The sequence below is a fragment of the Coturnix japonica genome, chromosome 8, assembly GCF_001577835.2.
Source record: "Coturnix japonica isolate 7356 chromosome 8, Coturnix japonica 2.1, whole genome shotgun sequence".
In the NCBI taxonomy this organism is placed as follows: domain Eukaryota; kingdom Metazoa; phylum Chordata; class Aves; order Galliformes; family Phasianidae; genus Coturnix; species Coturnix japonica.
Genome location: NC_029523.1, coordinates 13,968,450 through 13,989,131, shown reverse-complemented (window position 1 = coordinate 13,989,131; position 20,682 = coordinate 13,968,450). Strand labels below are relative to the sequence as shown.

Sequence of the window (20,682 nt, the reverse complement as noted above, 5' to 3'; positions counted from 1 at the left end):
GAATGATACACTAATCGGATATTTAATCCATCCTGTCAAACACGCAAACAAAAAGGATCTGTTCATACATCAGTTGCTTTCTAGAAAGAAAAAATGATATTGTTATTAGTACAGAATTATCCACATAGGAATGGCATACTTAATGCTTGCTTGGACTGATTGTAGCTGCAAAGGATTGCAAGTCAATGCCTTTACATTATCCTGAATGATTCCATGAATACTGAGTGAAAACATGCAGATAGATTTGGATGGTAATATAAAATTTAAAGTGCTTGGAAGCTTTGCTACTAAGTAAGGCCACAAATTCAGAAGGCAAGCACATTGGAGGGGGACACCTACGACTACAGTAAATTCACAATTTTGACTGCTTAAATTCCTCATCAGTGGACATCAACATCATACTCTCACCCCTCCAGCCTCATTGAGCATGCACAACCTATATCAACCTTAAAACAATTGGCAGGAAGGTTTTCAACAAAAGCAAAAAGAAATCTGCCTGCAATCATCATGTCTACTTCATGCCCTCAAACAACCCCTTCCTTGGGGGCCCTGCTTTGATCTCTGTTTGTGCTGGCCAGCTCTAAGGCTCCCAGCACAGTGAGGGTTGTACACAGTTGTTATGCTGCTGAACAGTCTGTCAGTGGAGGAGGCTGGGTCATGGGTTATTTTTCCTGTAAGAAGACACCAACAAAGTGATTTTGTCACAACAGTTCTACTCTTGCTCCTTTCCAAAGCAGAATATTGGACTCAGTTCTAATAGACGATGTTCAGAGCTGCATGTTAATTTTCTTTTTAACAAAAATCCAAGTGCTGAATTCATTCACTGTTCATTAGATCAAATGCACCATATAGAGCTGCTGATCATACAATAATTGCTGTCTTCTACACAGATATTCCTTAAGGATACAAGTATCCAGAAAGAAGTCACTGAGTTCCTCTTACTGCAAAGTGTCCACCTTATAACAGAATTTACAGCAGTTTTTGTCTCATAGGTGGGAGAAAGATAAAGTTCTTAAATCATCCTTAATTCTCTAGTAATAAGCTAATAGACAGATTAGCACTTATTTTGTTTACCATGGACTAAAAGGAGACACACAAGAATTTATATCATATGGCCTAAAACACGGTTACATACTGACCAATTTACAGCTTTGTTTCCATATTCTACACTTACACACCTTTCATTACTATCATGCAGTCTGCCTTTTCACTTTATTCACTTCCATGAATAATACAACTATTTCTATCAGTAATATCAGGTAAATACTCTGAATGTGATTAGCCAGTAGGATATACAGTAAGAATTAATCTGTGTTTCTAGATCCATTGCAGGAGTTTTCTCGGAGTAGAACTGAAACAGTGGTGCTCAATCCCACAAAACTCTGTAAGATCTCAATAGCATTGCCTCTAACAAGAGTAAGAGCCAAATCTTGTACCATTTCTTTATTATTAAAATAAATCAAGTTAACAGAATTCAGCCAAACATTGTTATATATGAGGTTTTCAAAAACTGCACGTAATTCTGCATGCTCTGCTTCTTGTTTTCTGACCTTTGTAGGCTGTTTTCCAGCTCTTTCAAGCAAACCTCATGGTGCTTTTCATTCTAAAGAAAAAAAAAAAAAAAAAAGGAAAGGCAACACAAAGATAAAATGCAAATCAAATATCAATGTGGTAGAGTTGGTACCTACATTTTAGAGGCCTTATTTATCCATTAAATTTTTCAGAGGCCTTACAAACTTGAGATACTCAAAAGGACCTCAAGATATAGAAGCCTTGCTTATGCCCAGTCAAAACCAAACTGACCATGCTTGTATAGGTTTATAATCCAAAAATAGCCTGGGATTGTAGAGACTAACCTCCCCAAAGAAGCAGATTATTTGAATTTTTAATCTTAACACACCTCATTATAGAATGATACTCAATTTATTTTTTAAGATAAGAGGATATTACCATAATTTACTTGATGAGTATGATTAATTTTCATACTCCTGCTCAGCAGGTGAGACTTTCTGGGCCAACAGACAAGAAAATTTCCTTAATTTTTTATTTAACAGTAGCATAGTAGGGAATTAATATGAAAATATATTTGAAATAGTAAAAAATTACTAGCTAATCTCTGTCTTTGTTTTAAAATTTTTATCTTAGGGTAAAAGCAGTCATTAGTTGAATTATACTCAATGGAAATAAAAATTAAAGCATACCAAATGCAGAACAGTATCTCTGTTGCATTATTTGAACCCTTAAGAGGTTCTGCATTTACGCTGGTCTGCAGTTTCAGCCTTGAACACTTCAAGGTAGAGTACACAATCTTGTTTCTGAGAATCTAAGAGTGAGGTCTTCTATTGTCTCTCATATTTATTGTAGATAGCTTTGTAGCTTATTGTCAGTGACTGCTGGAGAAATCTCTACCAAAACTTTGTCTAATGTCACTCTATTAATAAAAAATGTGTTGAGATTTTCTGGATTAGTTAAAAGAACAGATTGGGGGTAGCATCCCCTTCCATTCTTTTTTGTTTTTCTGCTTTCAGACTATTACCCATTTAGCAGAACCACAGTGTAAGAAAGTAAGTATCTACATGTCAAAGCCTGGATATTTAACATTTTGTCTCTTAGAAAAAAACAAAACACTTCTCCTATCACCAATTACCACACTATCACTATACAACTGAAAGCTTTGCATAAATTCCTGTATGGTAAGATTTCTTTACCAAGTCAGGAAAAAAGAAAGCAAGATGGACAAACTGAAAGAAAGGAAAAAGAAAGATACCATTATGTGGTTATGAAACATGTTTGCTTGGATATTGTTATGCTGTATAAAAACAATTTATCTGAGAGGGAAATTACAGTTTCATACCTACTTTATGATTCTTATTTTGTATGAAAACTGGTCTGAATAAGAAATTTAAGCTCAGTGTTAGTCCAGTGATTTATTAAGATTAACTGAGCCTTTGTTAAATCTGCTGAAAGTGTCAATATACAAAATATATTGTCAAGTTGAAATAATTTACTGTTCCCCAGCACACTTATCAACTGTATTAAAAGTTTTGTTTTCAGTGAGAGAAACTTTATGGAAATGGTAATGCAACAATTTCTTGAGCCAAGCAGTATTATTTACTCACATGGTGAAATACACGAAGAAGTTCTTTTTTCTCCTCCTGCATCTCTCTCACTTCATTCTCAAGAACAAGCATTTTTGTCTGAAGGGCTTGTTCTAAGTATGACATTTTTCCAAATTCTTCATCTACCTGTATTAGCATGATAGAGAAATAACATATGTTGACTTCTTCTTAAACCCCAAATCAAATTATTTCTTATCTTTAGCATTAATAGAAATATTTCCCCATTCCAACCTCCAACATTTCAGCCATACACAAAAGCTATATAAACCTGGAAACTTCAGCCTGAATATGAATGAAGTTTCAGTTTGAAAAAAATACATACTTGAAGAGGGAGCAGTTTTTGCAACAAATTTATACATGTACTCCAACTTATTATTTTTTACCCCAACACCAAATCTAAACTCTCACATAGCACTGACATAAGTAATACTTATTTTTTCCAAACATGATCAATCTGAGGCAGAAATTACAACCTCACACCTTTTTTAACAACAGTACAATTAACTGAAATCCAATTTCCTTCATTTTCTTCTCCGTTTAAATCAGTGTTTGCATCCTTTGTGTTAATAATAAAACTTCGTTTAATATTAAAAACATTAAATTCTTGCTCTAAGATTAAAAAGATTTTAGCACTAACGTTCTTGTGAGCCAGCTCTTGCAAAGAAAATAAGGGAAGCATTATGCCCTTGTCCATAAACTCCACTGTGTGGGATTTAACCTAACCAACTTTATATTGGTTAAAGCATTTTGATTTGCCACAAAAACAATGACGAAATCTTGGTCCACTTAACTGTTGTTTTTTTTTTATTATTTTCAATAGGAAATCGTAATCAAAGCTAAGAGTTGTATTAAACCATCAGTACCATTTTTCTTCCATCCTCCAAAGCAGATTCCAGTTGTTTGGTTAAACTATTATACTCTGCAGTTTTTGCTTCAAGCTGCAGTTTACTGCACTGAAGACTCTCATCTTCTTTTTTGATAAGATAAGCAAGTTCTTCATTTTGAAATTCCATCTTTTCTAGAATCCTTTATGCAAAAGATTTTAACATGTTATCTTTCAGTACAGTGTAATAGCACAAATCAGTCAGTATTTTTGTTTGTTTGTTTTGTTTAAGAATTACCTCTTAAGATGTTCATATTTCTTCTGAATGTTATTGTTTTCCTCTTCTAAGGAATGATTACCCACAGAATTTACACCATCTTTCTCCTGTTGAAATAACAGTTCCTTTCTAGTTGAAGGTCTTATGTAAAAGTTATTACAAAGTGAATTAAGGATGCCTAATAAAATCCAGACACACAATCTAATTTTGAGTTCAAGTACACATCTTTCAGAAACTCAGGTTTTTGAAAAAAACAAAATACTAAAAATTTACGTGACCACTGAAGACTGAAGATGTGTTGTGTAACAAAGCAAAATCCTAACAAAACCCATATGCTGCTCACATAGCCTTGCATATTAAGAGCTGGCCATGGCTACTTCCTTGTGAATTAAGGCTTTAGGTTACAGCAAGAATAAGTTCCCTCACCACTACAATCACAGGAACCATAAAAATGATACAGCATATATACGTACATATATATATATACATATATACACACACACACATACACATTTATCATGGAAGAACAGGACTGTACTGGCAAAGAATTTCTGACATTAGCACATATAATCAAAAGGGGCAACTGAGCTCATAAGAACAGACTGAAAGAAAAACAAGCCAGACTGCCATACCCCTCCTACCCAGCATCCAGATTGACAAAATTTGCCATTTTTACTTTAGTAGCAATGAGATTATTACTCTTGCTACTATCCATCAGTATGAGATCAGCAGAAAACAGCCACAGCTGCATTCTGCTGGCACCATGATTTAAGGACAGTCTCCATCATTTACTGGACTACATCAAGCAGTTTCATTCAGTAACTTGAGCTAACATGGCTGAGTTTCCTTTTATAATTACAGGCTGGTCTGTTAACAGACAGATAGTAAAATAGACTTTCAGCAGCGGGGCAGTAAGCTGATGTCCTTGTTCAGATAAGCCCCAAAAAAGGGCATCTGCATATGGCCCAATTTCTTCAAAAGGAATCCTCCTAAAATCTAATCATATGGTTAGAGTATCTAAAGGACATAATTGAGATTTACTGCCAAAAATGAACTGCTGCTTACTAGACTGTTGATTTTATTCCCCAATTATTTCACTACTCTTAGGAGGATGTTTTAAAATTTATTCATAAGGATATGTAGTAGAACTAAAAATACAGAAGTAGTTTTAGAAGTGCACCTCAAAACTAATTATTACTTAAGTAATTCAGTATGCAAAGATTGATTTATCAGCTTCTGAAACAAGTATTTATAATGATGGAAACAAGAAAATTTGAGGCCGAAATGATGATAATGACAGGAAACTGGAAAAGAAAATCAGAATCTACATTTTCAAGAATAAAGCATGTAGAGACACAGAGAGACTCACTGTGTTTCAGCTGAAGTCAGCATGTCTTCCACACACAGGAAGATTACATTTTTTTCCCACCCTACTGATTCGAACACCTGTGTCATTTGTGCTAGCAAATTATTCTCTTCCAACCCAAAGCACAACAAAACAAAATGGAAGAGGGAAAAAAAGCCCAAACCACAGAAATGGATGCCACAGCTAAAGAATGCTGAGAAATGTTTAGATTCAGGCCTTAAGGGAAAATAAAAGCAGTAGTGTTAACACACTGCTAAAAATAGAAAATATTTTATTAAAGCAGATATTTCATTTCTTTCCATCTACCTTCATAATGTATTCATTAAAATGTTGAAGTAATGATAAAAATATAATTTATAGCTATTTTTCTGAGCAGATAGTTTCTGATTTATGTATAAGTCATTAAAAAAACAACGAATATAGTACTAAGTTATTCCACAAGGTGCAAACAATAATTAGATTTGCACATATATTTCTGAAGAATTCTGAATGACTTAACAGGAAATAGCTATTCTAAAGGACAGAGAATATATTACATTAAGGATACAACATAGAAAAGTAAACATAAATAACACAGTATTTCTTCTTCCATACTGAATTAATGTAAATACACTTGGCAATACTTTCTCAGCTTTCTGATTTATGAAGGAAACAAATGAAACAGCTAAACGACCTCAAGCACTAGTAGGAAAAGATATTCTGGAGAATTTCTTCTACATAATTTCCTCATTTGTCTTTAAAAACCTGCACGTACAAAGCACCTGAACCTGCAGCTCCCTCAGGGTTTCACATTTCTGTGCACTGATCCTTTCTCAGTACACAAGATTTTCTTGAAATCCTCAGTTTTACTTCAGCTGTTTTCAGTAAACCACAAACGTGTGCTAACACTTTCAACTTAGGCTCTGTTTCATCCCTCACCTGCACAGTATCATCATAGTAGAAAAATTTAAGCCTAAAACCATAAATTAACTGTTATGATACCTAACAGCTTTCCACACAAGTAGTACATCTAAAATTCTACACAAGTTTCAGTGTCATCTGCTTCATCAGAAAACCCGAAGCAACAAGTTCACTGGAGAATTTTCTCTCATGACATGCAGTTGGAGACTCAGTAACACTGATAACAAACACAAAATTATGCAAGTGTAAGCAACATCCAAATTTTGATTTTTATCATAATAGACTGTAGAAAACTGCATGCAAAGAGCAGCTTACAGAAAAATTCTAGCCAAACGAGTTTGCAGTATTTGAAAAGAAGACAACTGATGCCACATAAAGCTGCATATAATGCTGCACAAATATTATTTATGGGATCACAAAATTTTTTTCTCCATTCTGTAGATAAATCAAGGAAAAATAATGAGAGTATAAAATAAAATGAACATCTGAGGTGATGTTTTAGAGAATAGAATTAGTTTTCAACAAACAGGCAATTGAAAACCTGACCCCATTTCAGCCCTGTTACCTAAAACTATACGCAATGTTATGAGCAGTGAAACCAAGGAAAGTCATTTTCCTGCTACTTTTCTATGATGTTTGCTGATGCTTAAGAAAGCGCTAACCATGTTCCAGTATTCAGCTCCACCTGCTGAAGAAACTTAATACTTGTCTCTGTATTGGTTCTCGCTTTTGACTGCTGCATAAATCAAACTTACACCACTGAACAGTCTTGCAGTGGGTTTTATTTCCTACTCAGCTTTCATAGATGCTCTGCTGCTAGTTTAAAAATCATCAACAAAATCATTTATTTATTTTTTAAGTGATGGAATGAATTCTAGAACAGCAGCTCAACCCATTAGTCATTTGTCTTCATTTTCTTCCCAGCTATTTGCAGTTGTGTAGTACCCAAAAAAACACCCACTCAAAAGTAAAAGTTAGTAAAGCACTCAATGCATTTAAATTCAGATTTAGCATGGCAAAATAAAAAGAGCCAGTACCTTATTACTTCTATTAAGTGCATGTAACATCCGTAGGATCAACATCCTACAGAACTGTTTGGGAGCATGTAAAACCACAAAACTTACCTCACAGACTTCTAAACATTTGCTTTCTCTTATACTTTTGTTTTCATTGAAGACTGTTTTATACCTGGATTTCAGTGCTTCTACTTCTGCTTGTAATTCTTGCACCTAGGACACAACATATTTTTACCTTTTTTTTTTTTATTTATTAAAATAGAACTACTAGGACTGCTACTATCATTCTCAGTGTTACACAACTATTATAATCACCATGACAACAAATATTTTTTATTACAAATAAAACCTTTATGATTTGCTCAAAACTGTTTATAGATTTAAAACTTATGTTTGAACATTTCAATATGCTATTCACCTGATTTTTACAATGATCAACAACATTTTCCTGTAGCTTGGTCTTTTCTTGCAGACATAGCAGGTCATTTTCAACAGAAACAATATTGACTTCCAAAGCAGAAAGGAAAGCCTTTATTAAAACATGGAGAAAAAAAAAACAAACATCAAAAGACATTAACAGGTCACCTGAGATGGTTGTGGACGCCCCATCCCTGGAAGCATTCAGAGCCTGGCTGGATGTGAGGCAGCCTGGTCTGGTGGTTGGCCACCCTGCACATAGTGAGGGGGTGAAGCTACATGATCACTGTGGCCCTTTTCAACTCAGGTCATGATTCTATGATACAATTAAAACAACCCAATCTACAATATATTTCTATCAAGTGACTTGAAGACATAAAGAGCAGTAACGATTACTTATCCTACCAATCAACACTGACATTCCACAGCTCATTTATCAGCTTGTAAGAATATTTATTTTGGAAGATAAATACCATACACAACCTGGAAATCCAATTAAAGAATTGTATCAGTAATCAAGATAAATTCAATTCTTGTGTTTGTGAAACTATATTTTATATTAAAGAGAATAACTTCCAGGTAAGTAATTTTATATCCATTGACTGTAAAACAAATGACATCCTGGTTAAAGAGAATGACTAGAAAAACCTGTTTCTAGCTTTGCCATAGATTTCCACTGATAAACTTTTAACATTTCATTCCACTTGCAGTGAAAAAAAAAAAAAAAGAAAGAAAAAAAAAAAGTGTGACAGAATTTATCCTACAGGTCTGGGATCTCTAGACAAACAGACAACAGCAAATTAAAGTGGTTAATTTGTAAATGCATCGGAAATGCAAAGCCATCTCACCTTTAATTTTTCATTTTCAAGATAAAGCCTCTCATGTTCAGAGTTGACAGAATTTAGCTCTCCAAGAATTTCCTCACTAGTTTTTCTTCTGATTTCCTCCTTTCTCTTTAGGTCTTCTGAAAGGCTTGTGATCTGCCTTGTTGGATAGCAAGAAATTCCATGTAACATATAATGTTTCCAGAACTCTCACTATGCAACTCAAATTGTTCCTTAGGACAGAGTTGCTTTTATTTCTTACATTGCTCTTATTTCTTACAAGAAAAATAAATAAATGCATGGATGAACACATTTAAATATTGAAAGAAAGCAGTATCTGTTGAAACACAATTTTCTTTTTTTCCCAAAAGAAATGTGATCCACCAGGGAAGTAGACCTAGATCAGTTGTAGATAAATGTATTACCTAGAATACACAAGTGTACTACCAAGGCAAATATGCATATATCTACTGTAAAAAAAAAAAAAAAAAAGAAAAAAAAAGTTGAATTTAAATGAGTCTATCAGATGATGTCCTGATAAGTGCACTCCATGGCTACTTTAGGATTAGTACTTCCCATTATTAAAGACAATAAATTGTCATTTGTCCCTCAACATTTTTTCATGTTAACAAAGTCAAACAAAGAGTTATTTCACTTTTTAGTTAATCATTTACTGTCTAGTACCACAGGTCTTGATAGAATGGTACACTTCAATAAAGACTTGTTCCGGTTCAAGTACAAATGGCAAAAAACAGCAGTAAGTAAAAAGAGCACTTGAAGACAGTATTATAGATGTTTTCCTTTTCCTCTTATTTCCTGGTTGTCTATGCATATACAATAGGCCAGAGCTGCCTAGACAGATTTTCAGCCTCCCCTCATTTACCTGTAATCCTGTGAAATTTTAAAATATGCTGAAAATATTTTCATAAATAACAGATTTTCTGAAACAAAAATCAAAGTCAAGCCAATTTAATTTGTTATGTATTTGAGCGTGAATCAAAATCCTCATAAAATAAGCATTCTGCATTAATTTGAGCATAAAAGCACTTACTGGTTTCTCTTGCTCTTTTTTCTGAGTTAGAGCCAATATTAAAAGATATGTTAAAAGTTAAGAGATATTTGTCAATGTCTGACAAAGAAGATGGCACTTTCTTCACCTACGTTTCACTGCTTGAGTAAGATTGGGCAGTGTTGTCTTACTTTTTCAGACAAGAGAAAACTGTTCAAATGTGCGTCTGTGAGGAATTCTGTCCAGTAGTGGGGTGAGATATTAGTGGAACCAAAACAATTTTGCTGTCATTAGTCTGCAGTAGAGCCTGGAAGCCCAAATAAGAATTTTTACGTTGCAGCAAATGCAAGTGTTGAGACTCAAGTCATTGAATCACTAAATAAATGATTCTGTGAAACAGCGCAATGATCTCTAGCATGCTCCAGCTGGAAAAGACTATGCAGGGGAAGTAGCAAGTGCCTTCCTTCTACAGGGAAGTTATTAAAAACAAACTAACAACTTGTGAAATGAAGCTAGAATTCTTTAACTTGTTCTAGTTTCCAGCTGCTAAATTCTGCTGAGAATTTTAATATAAGTACAGAAAATTGCTTACATTTTCAATAGTAATAAGGTACTGAATACAAAATTTCTGTGACTGCAGAAAATAAATTAGATTGCCTCTAGTTTAACTTACCTCTTAAGATCTTCTTTCTGAACTTCTAACACTGACTTTTCTTCTACCATTCTATCATGCTTTTTTTTCCAGGCATCAGAAGCTGACAGTATCTCAGACAACTTCACTTCCTAGAGTGTGCATGAATTATAAATCATGAATCTTAAGGATGCCATAAGGAGCACCATTTCCTTCTACAAAATCTTCTAAATATTAGAGCCATTTATTGGAACTCTCTAGTACAAAACAGTGTTAATTTTGTCTTATTATCTCAAAAAGAGAAATAATAAACTACCCACATTTTAAAAAATTAAAGAGTAATACAAACTTCTTTCAAAGTACCAACACAGTTAAACACAGGTAAAATATGTCAACTTCAGAATGTACTATTATTTAAGAATAAATACTTCTTAAAACAAAAATGCCTCCAAGACATCTCTTCTATGTATAAACTGTATAAGTTAATATTAAAATAGAACTGTCAAAGCATTTTAAGAATTAAAATAATTTCAGCTATATAAGAAATGCAAGGTTACATAAACTCCAGCATTAACCAGCATTCTGTCTTGAAAGTAAATGAGGTCTTCAATGGAAAGAAAACAACAACATGACTACAAAACACTACCAATTCAAGAGATAAGCAAATGCTACCCCTCTGTACTGCTAAAAGTAACTTCTTAGAAAGATCAAAGAAAAGAAAACAAATTATTAACCATCTCCAGATATACTAACTGGAAAAATACCCTTACTACAGGCAAATCCTAAACAATGGCAATGCACCCTCAATAGGAAATGTAAGTAAGTTGACAGAGTCTCAGCACAGCCGTGATGCACCTGGTCTTTATCAATAACTACACCCTGCACACAGGTGAAGGGCAAGATAGAACCCAACAATTTGAATTAAAGTTATGTGCTTGGATATTAAAAAAAACTCAAAGCTTGGAAATACAAAGCTAAGCATCCACAGGAGACACCGTAAGCTAATACATAAAGGAAACATAGACTTCAACCCCAGTTCTTATCTGACAGCATACCATACTTTTGAGCTTAGTCATTGTAACTCCTCAGAGGTCTAAGAGAAATATCAGAAGATGTACAAATGAAGCTGATCAGACTCCACTTATTTACTATGAAGTGTACAATTGCTGCTAAAGACATTCACTAAATTTAAACAAAACAAATATGGTGAACGCAAAGAATGGTTTGCATGTCTCTTATAGCAAACTTTTCCTTAACTGAGGAACAAAGATAAGAGATGGAAACAATGCAACAACAAACTTCCCTGTTTTACAAGGTGAAAGTCTCCCAGTTATTCAATTTAACACAGGACGATATTGGTCAGTGTAATCACTCACACGTTCTTTTACTCTGGAGGTTAAATTCTCCACAGCTTCTTCAAAGCATTCTGCTTTTTGTTTCTGGCACCTGATTGCTCTTCTCAGACCAGCCTTCTTTTGCTTACTTGTTTCCCTCAAGGCCAACATCTGACGCTTGTATTCACCAATTTGAATTTTCCACTCTGCTATTTTCTTCTCTAGAGTCTGCAGCATAATTAAATATTAACTCTTTTCAAATCTTACACCTTATAAATCTGTCTGTAAGGTATCATAATGAACAATAGTATTTGAATTTATAACTTGTTTCCATTAATATCTACATTTGAAGTATTCTGGTTGACAGAAGGAGTTAAACAACATTTGTACATTACTATGCAAGTGGAATCACATGTTGGGAAATTTGTTACAAAGATAAGAGGTTGAAGAGACAGAAAAAGGAAGGAGCAGGGAGAAAGACATCAATCTAACCATCACCACACATTCTTTCAAATGAATGTAAAATTTCTGTAGATGACATGGCACAGACATTAAACCCATTTCTGAGATGGGAAATGAGAGTAGTTACACCAGCACCTAGACATTCATTTTGATGAATATCACATTATTACTAGTGATATAATTTGATGTAATTTATGCTCTGAATCTACAGTGAGCAAGCACATGACTAGGGCTGAAGATCAGTATAACTGCAAATGAAATTTTAACATAAAGGTTAGATTTTGGATTTGAGTATTATAAGTCAAGGAGACAGGAAAGACCTAGGTATTTTTTCTTAATATATGAACTGTGTTGTGGTCTTTTATCAAATGTTATCAAAACCAACTTCAATGAATTGAAGAAACTGAAGAAATTGAGTCATTGAGTCCATATACAGTTCTCCTTAACTTTTGATTTCAGCAAATAACTGCTATTTCCTGATACAACCACAGGGGGTCAGAATCACATAAGTGCTTTCGGCATTATTCAGTGGCCAAGACTCAATTTTAACATTTAAATGTTTTTGTGTTTTGGTTTTTTGTCGTTGTTTGTTTGGTTTTTTTTTTTGTTTTTGGTTTGGTTTTTTTTTTGGGGGGGGGGAGGGGAGGGGGGACACAAACAACACCTTTAAACAAAGATTCAATGAAGATGAAATTATTCACTGATTACTTTATCCAGGTACTACTTAATGAAAATGTAATAATTCTAACAAATGTGCTTCAAATTTGCATAATTCATAGGGGTATGAGCACTACTAAGAAAAATACTGAAAATTAATATCACATTATTTTGCAGCCAAGGTTTTCTCATTTATGCCTATTTCTTTATTGGATTCAAATACTAAAATCTGAGACCACTTTCAGCTCCATTGTCTGCCACCTGAACTCATCCTTGACATGGTTCTTCAATGAGCAACTGCTGCAAATGCCCATATTTCCCAGGATTTCACCTGCCTTTAACACAGTGAGGTTAGGAATTAGTCACAAGTGTATTGATTGGTACTAAAAGGATTATTGATTTCTTCACCATTTATAAAAAGAAACAGGTGCTGGTCTGCCACACTTGTCTCAAACAACTTACAGTGGAAAACTCATTCTGGGACTTGCCTCTCACTTCGTAAGGCAGTTTCCATAGACTCAATATGAAAGATACTATAGGACTACTACTATGTATAAGTTGAAACAACTAGAAGAAAGTAACTTGCAATTAGACAACAAAGATAGACTGCAAACTAAAATTGCGATTCTTCAAAAATTATTTCAGATTTTTCTTACAAAGTTTTAAGTGATATATGAAATAATATATATTTTATTCAATTTGATCAAAGTTACACCTAAAAAAGATTTAATTCCCAGTTCTGAAACAAACCCACAGAAGGGCTTTGTTAATTTATTTGCCTTTAAGTTTAAAACATATAAAGACATGTTGACCTGTGTTTTCAGCTTTAATTCATCATTTTCCACTTCTTTTCTTTGAATCTGATATCGCAGATGAGCTTCAATTGTGTTTACTGGTCTTGACAGAGAGTTTTCTTTCAGTTCGTGGGCCTAAGAAAGGGAAATAAACACAGAATTACTAGTCTGGGGAGATAATGCCATATGATGTAAACTTTATTCTTTCTACTTTGTTGCAGAATTTCCAACAGTCATCTTAACTCCCTCAAAAGGTGAAAAGGATAAAACATAGTTTACAAGTACACTCATAAGAAAATATAAAAATCACACAAAACCATGACAAATAGCTTCTTACTAATGTTATCAGTGTCATCCATACAATTTTTGTGTAGAAAGCTAACAAATATCACAAAATTTAAAGAACACCTGTACACTTCTTATCTTATATTTCATTTAATTTGGTAAGATGAACTGGGCCTGGATGCACTGGCACAGAAATCCAGGCTAAACAAGGATACATAATATAACAGGTCCACCAAAATTAAGCCAAACTGGTGAGCTCTGCACTAAATAATTAGATGCAAATTAATCTTCATTAGATCCCAAAGATCGCCAGCTGCTGTAAGAATTACTGATACATTGAAATCATTCAGTTTTAGAGACATACATAAACAGTAAGAGAAACACAACTTCCCACCAGAAATTCAGTCAGCTGATCTACAAATTTTTTTTTGCAACTTAATACATTTGGCTTGCATTAATAATAACAAAAACACAAAGAAATCATGTTACTAGTTTAGACTAATGTAATAGTGCAAGTGTTTGCTACAGATACCAGTAAGAAGAGCACTCAAAGTCCAAAGCCATTAGTCCAGATTTATAGACCTCCCAGAACTGTGGGGCATTAGCATTAAGAAAAATTTGTACTCAAAACAGATGTGGATACAGTGTTGATGGTTTTAATAGATTTATGTATAGAAATGTCTTCCAGACATTTTTTTTAATGCCTAGATCTTTGAAACAATTGCATTCATCAAAATATGACATTAGAAAATAAGAATACAGTATACTGGGACAAAACTAAAATAGCTGGTCACTCACTCTTTTAGGCTGAATCCTGGATGAAAGTTCTTTAATATGCTCTTCTCTTTCTACTATCTTTCTCCTGAGGTGCTTCATGAAGGAGGAAAAAAAATAATCAACTATTTTCATGCCTAATATCATAATACACACTGACAAATACTTCAGTTAAAAATGACTGAGATTCCATTTTTGATGATACATCAAAAATACTGCCATCATTTCTAAAATGGCAGAAACTATGGCCTTAAAGATGTACTGATGAATCAGTGTTTACTTTAACTGTATAGATCATAATAGGCTCTTTTTTGAGTCATGTGAGTAAGACTTTGCTTGAAGCATATTTCACAATTCTATACACATTCAGTTGTTCTAAGTACTTGTTATGTTGCCCTAAGAAAGGAAAAATAATCTGCTTTAAAAAAATATGACAGGTGGTAGAAAAATGATAGGAAAACAAATGATGAACAGAACACAAGAAGTTAATACAACATAATCATAGGCCTAATAAATATTTATGAACAAAACCCAATGAGTGCATTATTTTTAAAGTATATATCTCTTTATATTAGCTCTCTGCTCCATTGTTTTGGGTTTTGTTATTAGTTCAGTCTATACCAGATAGTGTTTGAAGAAATGTATGTAGAATTAATGTAGAATAAAAAAGTAACAGATATTTTAGTTTACTCACATTATTGTAGGTTTCATTTTCACTTAACTTCTGTATCAAAGCATCAATATTTTTGTTGTCTATCTGCAAGACAAATGCAGGAAAAGTTAAGAAATTACTTCAGTTTCGAATTGATTAAGTGTTTAGCTTTGAATTTGACATCATTTTAGTTCATTTTCAGTTTAGTACATAAAAATATTAAAACATGCACTCTTGTGGGCTATTTAGATTTAGTATTTTAAACCTTAAATATACAATTTATTTAGTGTATGAAACATCTCAGTGAAGGAAAACAAACTGGGGTTATTCCATATACCAATTTATTTCTTTCAGCAAAGAACAGTCTGAAAACCTTCTGTGCTTAAGCATTATTTGAACACATAGAAACAGTAAAAGTAATTGCACAAAGTGTAGTACTTTACAGGCTAATATTAACTGTTAAAAGCTTTTGGTAACTTCAGTTACACATGAAAGTCTGAAGAATGAAACATAAAACACAGCCTAAGAAAGCAGAAAAATTAATCTATATTAACTGTTGCTATAAATCTAAGAGAACATATGTGACTATATAACATAGCCAATAACATTTTATAATATGAATTTTGGAGGAGAAGGGCTCAATTTAAATAAATAAAACAAACAATACAAATTTCAGTTTGTACATCCAAAGCATTTTAGTGCCACTGCTGAGAGAGTGAATCTAACACCTCCAAGGAAACATGGTAACTCAGCATTTTATGCCATTAGACATGATCTAAGCTCCGAGTGACAATCAGCACCATAAAGTATCCCAGATCACAACATGCCAGCAGCGAAATTAGTAGCCACAGAACAAGGGCAGTGAAAATCCTTCAGTCACGTTGTGTTCTAAGCCCAGTATTTCAGCACATGCTGCTACATACTGTACTTGCTCTCCAAAGCATATTGCACTCCATATCAGGAATTGGAACAGCTGTTCTCAATCCTTTTAAAATAAGTATGCCTCTTCCACCTGGAATTACGTATGCCTAACTAGCTCCTGCACCCTGTCACAGCCCACCTGGCTCCCCAGGTGCATCCATCTCCTTAATCTCTCTGCATTCCCATTATTATAAAGTAGTTCCCTCTGGGACTATCCTTTCTCCTTCTATTATCCAAGTACTTAGAACCCATCCTACAATTTACAGACACGTGATCACAGGAAGCTTGTGATTGCTTTGGGTCATCTTACATGTTTCTGTTCTCTTGTTAGAAGTAAAAGCCATAACAATCTTTTGGTGAGTTGGAGTGTTGTTAATTTTTTTACCGGCAAATCCTCTTGTGTATCAATAATTATCATTTCTGATGTAGAAAGTTTACAAACCTGTTAAGACAACATAACCAAGAAATTATATGTGACCCACAAAACTGCCCCAAACACTTGTTGCTAATATTTAAACATTGCTTTCTAAAAGAGACAGTAAAAATAAATAAATGTTTGCAATATTTTAAAGTAAAATAACAAAATTAAAAATGTTGCTGTAGTAATTTTTAAACAGGATGCAAAACACAGAGTTTCCTCTTCTGATCTAATATCTGATTAATAGACCAAATGCCATTGTGCTAGCATAAAAAACAAACAGACAAACAACAACAAAAACCCCCAAAACACCCATCAATGACAAAGTGGAAACTTTGGAATCTCATTTCCCATAACTCCTTGCAAAGAAGTCATCTTTTCCTCATCTGCATGTAATATAAATATGGAAAATGTTCATGTTAATATTCTTGGAGAAAAGTTCAAATGAAACTCTGGGATGACCATTTAAACTGATAAATTAATTAGAAAATATGAAAAACTCCCCCCAAATTATAGTCAGGCAGCATTGACTTGTGAATCTTTTTTTGTCCTTAGAAACAGGGGAAGCAGGTTTTAAGGTACATATCTAAATAAGGTTTATGTTTATGTCTGTCAAAGGTTAAAATAGGAAAATTCACACCTCTGCTCTTTCAAGAACTCTTTTGTGCATCCTCTGCAAATGGGATTTAGAAGTGGGACAAGCATTTGCAGAGATCAGAAATTTAAGACTTTCTAAGTTTAAAAAAACACCCACAGACATTGATGAACACAATAAATTTAAACAATAACTAATTTTTACTTCAGTATTTAGTGTGTGTACAAAGTTTTGACTACAATGTACTTACATTTGTCATTCTACCAAGTATGTCTTTAAGAGTCGGCAACAAGTTCTCTACTGAGTTAATTGCCGTTTCTGCTTCGAAAGTCTCCAGTGAAGCATCATTTTCATGAGAGGCATTTTCCTTCTCCCTGTCCACATACAAAATAATAAATGCAACTTGACTTATTAGCAAAAGTATGCAAATAAACAAGACTCATGCCTAGTTATTAACGTGTACTCTTACAACTGTTTTTTTAGAAGATACATAGTGAAGTTGATGGGGTTTGCTTACACTTTGGCTTCTCCACATCACTATTCTCAAATACTTATTTAAAAGTAAATTTAAAGGTAGATTATTCAAACATTCCTTGTACTATGAAATTTTACCTTTTTTCTTTGTCTGAAGTGCATCTTCTCTCTCCATTTCTATACAGGTTTTGTGGCAGATGATTTTTTGGTGAGCTTTCTTTAAGCAGCGGGGACAGTTCTGTAATCTTGATCCCGTGTTTACCAGGACGGGGCCCCCACATCTTTTTCCAAGTTTCCTCCTGCACAGTTGCTAGGAGCTTACAAACAATGTATTCAGTTAGAGTTTAGCTTGTCCTTGGTTATGATGGTGCGGATTCTCTACCACAAAATAAGTACATTACAAACAGGAAAGGTGATTTTTGCCCCCACGTTAATTGATCAGTATAAAGGGAATTGTTAAGAAGTTTTCTGAGAATTGAGAAATGAATGAATGTGAATTACTCATGCCATTGTTTGGTTCTCACATAATTATCTTCCCCACAGTCTATGAGGCAACTCCCTTTGTAGCTGTCAATAAAAAGCTTCATGACATAAGGCTGTCAGGTCCATGAAAACCTAAAGATCAAATAAGGAATGTTCATAATAAACAGCCATCTGTTAGCATGCAGGAAGTAAAGGTTATGACTTCCAGAACAGGACTGAGGAACTCAGGAATGAAAAATCACATTCAATTTAAAAAGAAATCTTGGTTCTTTACTCCACAAGACTTCCATATCACCCCATGGCTCATATTTAACTGCTGCAAAATGTGAATTCATTGTGATTTCTCCTATTTTGACTTATATGACCCTCTGAACTCCTTCAAACTTTGCAGGAACATTTTCATGCATAGGACAAAAAAAAAAAAAAAAAAAAACCAACAAAAAACAAACAAACTCATTTAGTACCTCAGCCGTCTCCATACCTAGAAAAAAGAGAGAGAGAGAGAGAGATTAAATGTTAAATATTTGAATGGTAAACATATTCACATTGGTGAATATGTTTTGTTTTACCCATTTTCTTACTTGTTCTGGATCATCAGATTCTTTGCTTAGCTCAGTAAAATATTTTCCATCTTGGATAGCTTTTGTAGTTCTCTGACAATTATTTTTGTATGGCAGAATCTCCGAACAAAGTTTTCCCTCTTCTTGAGATGTGACAGATACCACACACCTTTTTCCCTGAAACAAATCCATGATTTTGTAGTGTTTAGTATCACTCACTGCCAGCTCAAGACGCACCAGCATAAAACAAGCCAGATCTTCAGGCAATTCAGAAATGTTAAGCATCAAAGAAATCTCACTTTCATTTATGATTTCCAACAAGTGTACAACCCTGTGATACCACAGGATGCACCCTTTGATTGACAGCTCGCTGTGACCTCGTATGTGAAGTAAAGGCAAACTACCTGCAGTGAATGTAGGAGATACCATATGTCATAGCAGTTCATCCCATTTGGAGGCAGCAGCAGCAACCTTTGTCTTCTGGGATCAGCTGCTTACGCTGGAGCTGCACAGGACAATGTGCTCCACAAGGCACAGAAGTCCAGCTCCAGGTGGCGCACACTGGCAAACAAACCCCACTGCCCCACTCCCTTGGCAAGCACCAGGAAGCTGCCTTGCCTCTGCTATACCTGGCCAGAACCAACAACTCCTGCTTCCATACCAAGTGATGCATCCTCTCCAAATGGGTTCAGAAGGCAGAAAGTTTGTATTCCTCCATACGTATTCCTCTTGTCACATATTTGAGAAAACAAATACCACAATTCTGGGAGATTCTCCCACAAAATCAGGATGTATAGTGTTCTATTTCAGACTCTTGCTATAAGGCAAATAACTGCACTGCAATAGCGTAGTTAGTTGCAGTTAATATTATTTATTTTAATGTGTAGCTCCCCTTCCCATGCTTACATTTCCTAGCAGGCCCCAGTTTGAGTAACACAGTCCAGGTCTCTGTATCTTTGTCTTGGTTATATTGCCAAAGCTGGGTTATTGAATTTCATTGCTTTCATTGAAAATGGCACCTTGGCAGGTTCAGTGTGAAATTTAATCTATCCTAATTCATCTAGATACGCAGAAAAGAAGAAATAAGATTTTCACATCGTTTCAATGCACCACTTTTCAGTCTTAACAGAAAATAACAAACTTACCTCGTCAATATCAGCAAGAAAAAAGTTTTCCTGAGCAGCGGAGCCGCGTACGGGAGCGGTGCGGTTACAGGGCGGTGATGCTGCTGCTGGCTGTGTCGGTAACGGCATTCTGCCAGCGCTGCAGTGCGCTCCGTGCGGCTCAGCACCCGCTGGTGCCCATCCGTCGCTACCTGCGAAGTTACCGCAGGACGCAGCCGGGCGGCTCTGCAAAACACGGTGTACCGAGGAGAATGTGGCCCGTCGGAGATAGACGCTCGGTTGCCGTGCAACTGAGCGTCGGCAACGGCTGCTCGGCTGCGGCGTGCGCACCTCGGAGCGCTCAGCGCCTCGCGGGGAGGCGGCTGTTACAGCAAGGACAGGGCGCCTGGGGAGACCTGGGGATCGGCATGTCCTCTGCTCCTACTTGCTTTCTTTCTGGATGTTTCCATTAAAGTACTTTTTATTGAGGTTGTCGTTATTTATTTAAAAGGATTTCTCCGAATCTTTTTTTGTTGCACAAAGGAAAAAGTCATGCTCCTAGCTTTTCTGCTCCTTAGGTAAATCTGTATTGTTCGTACAAGATTAACAGATGCAAACCGCAGTGCAGCACTCCGAGAGCACGCGGGTAATTGCCTCCTACAGGCGTGACATTTTGGTCGTCTCCCACGGAATCGCTTTCTCAGAGCCTTGCACACAGCGCCGTGCTCCCCGGGGAGCCGTGGTTACAGCTGGGGCGTTGCTCCGCTCAGAACTGCTGAGCACCAGGG

General features: G+C 35.1%; 1 protein-coding gene across 3 annotated transcripts; it reads right to left on the bottom strand.

Annotated features, from left to right (window-relative positions):
- Nucleotides 1-1,428: 1,428 nt before the first annotated feature.
- ODF2L (outer dense fiber of sperm tails 2 like) lies at nt 1,429-20,247 on the bottom strand. Of its 3 annotated transcripts, none has more exons than XM_015870449.2 (17): nt 19,937-20,247; nt 18,813-18,968; nt 17,887-18,065; nt 17,525-17,648; nt 16,572-16,703; nt 15,383-15,445; nt 14,713-14,784; nt 13,648-13,764; nt 11,759-11,944; nt 10,425-10,534; nt 8,767-8,902; nt 7,920-8,030; nt 7,610-7,714; nt 4,241-4,326; nt 3,983-4,145; nt 3,120-3,245; nt 1,429-1,603 (listed from the first exon to the last, which is right to left on the bottom strand). In XM_015870449.2, the coding sequence occupies exons 1-17, from the start codon at nt 20,042-20,044 to the stop codon at nt 1,475-1,477; spliced, it is 2,103 nt and encodes a 700-aa protein (XP_015725935.1). In that variant the 5' UTR covers nt 20,045-20,247; the 3' UTR covers nt 1,429-1,474. The 3 variants fall into 3 exon arrangements, with proteins under 3 accessions (XP_015725935.1, XP_032302192.1, XP_032302191.1); XM_032446301.1 differs by lacking the exon at nt 19,937-20,247 and adding an exon at nt 19,698-19,716; XM_032446300.1 differs by lacking the exon at nt 18,813-18,968.
- Between the last annotated feature and the right edge of the window lie 435 nt (nt 20,248-20,682).